General features: G+C 52.4%; 1 protein-coding gene across 3 annotated transcripts in view; it reads left to right on the top strand.

Annotated features, from left to right (window-relative positions):
* Window positions 1-2,500, top strand: part of LOC137608993 (kynurenine--oxoglutarate transaminase 1-like) — an 11,497-nt gene that overhangs the window by 7,413 nt on the left and 1,584 nt on the right. For 2 of the 3 annotated variants that reach the window (XM_068335689.1, XM_068335688.1), the window contains exons 7-11: window positions 7-127; window positions 192-268; window positions 333-422; window positions 589-775; window positions 840-916. In XM_068335689.1, the coding sequence (XP_068191790.1) occupies window positions 7-127; window positions 192-268; window positions 333-422; window positions 589-775; window positions 840-916 (552 nt within the window). The remainder of the gene's footprint in view (window positions 1-6; window positions 128-191; window positions 269-332; window positions 423-588; window positions 776-839; window positions 917-2,500) is intronic. The other variant, XM_068335690.1, reaches the window with a different exon arrangement.

The following is a 2,500-nucleotide window of genomic DNA, read 5'->3' as shown; positions in this document are numbered from 1 at the left end:
CCACAGGTCTACAAGCCCGAGGAGCTCCAGCTAGTGGCCGACCTGTGCGTCCGACACGACGTGGTCTGCATCAGCGACGAGGTCTACGAGTGGCTGACGTACGACGGAGCCCAGCACCTGAAGATAGGTGAGCAGGACACGGTCCCACGCAGAGCGGGCCCCGCCCACTGACCACGCCCATGTGTCCACAGCCAGCCTTCCTGGGATGTGGGACCGGACCATCACCATCGGCAGCGCCGGGAAGACCTTCAGCGCCACCGGCTGGAAGGTGAGGCCGCCGGGGTTCAGGTGCGTCCTCCTGGAAGACTCTGGTGACCAGGTGTTTGTTCCAGGTGGGCTGGGCCATCGGCCCCCAACGCATCATGAAGCACCTGAGAACCATCCACCAGAACGTGGTGTTCCACTGCGCCACGGCGGCCCAGGTGAGACACGGCGCTCCTGGGTTTTAGGTGACATCCGTTCTTCAGCGGGTGTCGGACAGAAACCAGGAGAAGTTCTGCTCTGGTCGTTCACCCGTCGATCCGGCCCGATTTGAACCCGCGTCAGCTTCTGGAGGAGGTCTTCCCATCACACCTGTCCTCCCCCCAGGAGGCCGTGGCTCGAGGCTTCGAGAGGGAACTCCAGCTGTTGGGGACTCCAGAGAGCTACTTCCAGCAGCTGCCGGCCATGCTGCACCCCAAGAGGCAGAAGCTGGCCTCCTGCCTGGAGGGGGTGGGTCTGCAACCCGTCATGCCAGAGGGGGGCTTCTTTATGATGGCAGATATCTCGTCCGTCGGTGAGTGGAGACAAACATCTGTTGCTCCACGGCCCGGTGCTGACTCAGCACGTCTCTGTTCCAGAGCTGGAGTCCAGCGAGCAGAGCGCTGAAGACCAGCCCACGGACTTCAGGGTCGTCAGGTGGCTCATCAGAGAGAAGGTGGGTGTCCCGCTAACAGCTGGATGGTGTTGAAGCTTTGGTTCACGACAGCCGGTGTGTGATTGGTCGGATTAGCATTAGGTTTCACTGCACCGCTGTTTGGTTTGCGGTTGGAATCAGAATGTTGAGTCAGCAGAACGTGAGGAAGTGTTGGAAATCTGTGGCCCCCACACTGTGAAGATCAGGGAAGATGGTCGTTCTTTTGGGTCTAATGGGGTCTGTTGGATTCCGTTGGGGTCCGTAGGGTCTGTTGAGTTGTTTTGGGTTCTATTGGGTTCTATTCAAGTTTCAAGTTTATTTATTCTTCTATAGCCCAGATTCACAAACAACGTCTCAAAGGGCTTTACAATCTGCACATGGACGACATCCCTCTGACCTTTGTGTCCTGTAGCAGTACGACCCCCACATCAGATAAGGAACAACTCCCCCCAAAACCCTTTAACAGGGGAAAAAATGGATGGGAGAAACCTCAGGAAGACTAGAGGAGGGACCCCCCCTCTTCCAGGAGTGGACAGACGAAGCAATAGATATGACATGTACAGATTAATAACACAGTAATAATAACAGTAATAAATGTATGACAAAGACATGCTGATCCATCCAGTAGAGTCACCACCAGCCGATGAAGCACACAGAGGTCACCGATCAGAGGATCCACCACTCTGAGGACAGACCAGACAGTGCCTAAGTCATTGAGCTCAAAAAAGTTATAGTTTAAGGTTACTCTGGCAAAACCCCAAAACCACAGCAGAACCAACTGAGGCAGAACCAGCACTCCCCTAGTGGATGGTGAAACAGGACCACTGTACAGCTTGTGCTATCGCCAGCCATGGAAGCAGACAGAGGTAGCCGATTGCCGATGATCCACCACACAGAGGCCTGAGAGAGAGAACAGGAGAAGGAGGGAGAGAGATGGAGAGAACAGGGGGAGAGTGGTGCTAGAGGGACCAGAATAGCAGAGGAGTAATGGGAGGCAGGGGCCTAACTAAGAAATCCTACGGCTCGTCGGCAGGACTAGGCTAAACCTAAACATTGAGACCGCCATCCCCCCGATATTACTTATATGTTAGGTCGAACAGATATGTTTTGAGTCTAGATTTAAAGACATTTACAGAATCAGACTGTCTAATATTTATAGGGAGGTTATTCCACAAGAAAGGGGCACGATAGGAGAAGGCCCTCTGGCCAGCTGACTTCTTTTTAAATCTAGGAACACACAAGAGACCAGTATTCTGAGAGCGGAGAGCCCTAGTCGGCGTGTAAGGTTTAACAAGATCAGACAGGTAGGTGGGAGCAAGCCCATTAATGGTTTTATACGTCATTAGAAATACCTTGAAGTGGGATCTAACATGAATCAGGAGCCAATGTAATGCAGCTAATACTGGGGTGATATGGTCAAATTTCCTAGTTTTAGTTAATGTTCTTGCTGCTGTGTTCTGAACCATCTGAAGGCCCCTAGTTCTAGACCGAGGCAACCCCGATAACAGAACATTACAATAATCAGGTCTAGAGGACACAAAGGCATGAATCAAAATTTCTGCATCAGCCATGGCTAAAGAGGACCTAATTTTGGAAATATTACGT

The sequence above is a fragment of the Antennarius striatus genome, chromosome 15, assembly GCF_040054535.1.
Source record: "Antennarius striatus isolate MH-2024 chromosome 15, ASM4005453v1, whole genome shotgun sequence".
Classification (NCBI taxonomy): domain Eukaryota; kingdom Metazoa; phylum Chordata; class Actinopteri; order Lophiiformes; family Antennariidae; genus Antennarius; species Antennarius striatus.
This window is presented reverse-complemented; position numbering and strand designations above follow the sequence as displayed.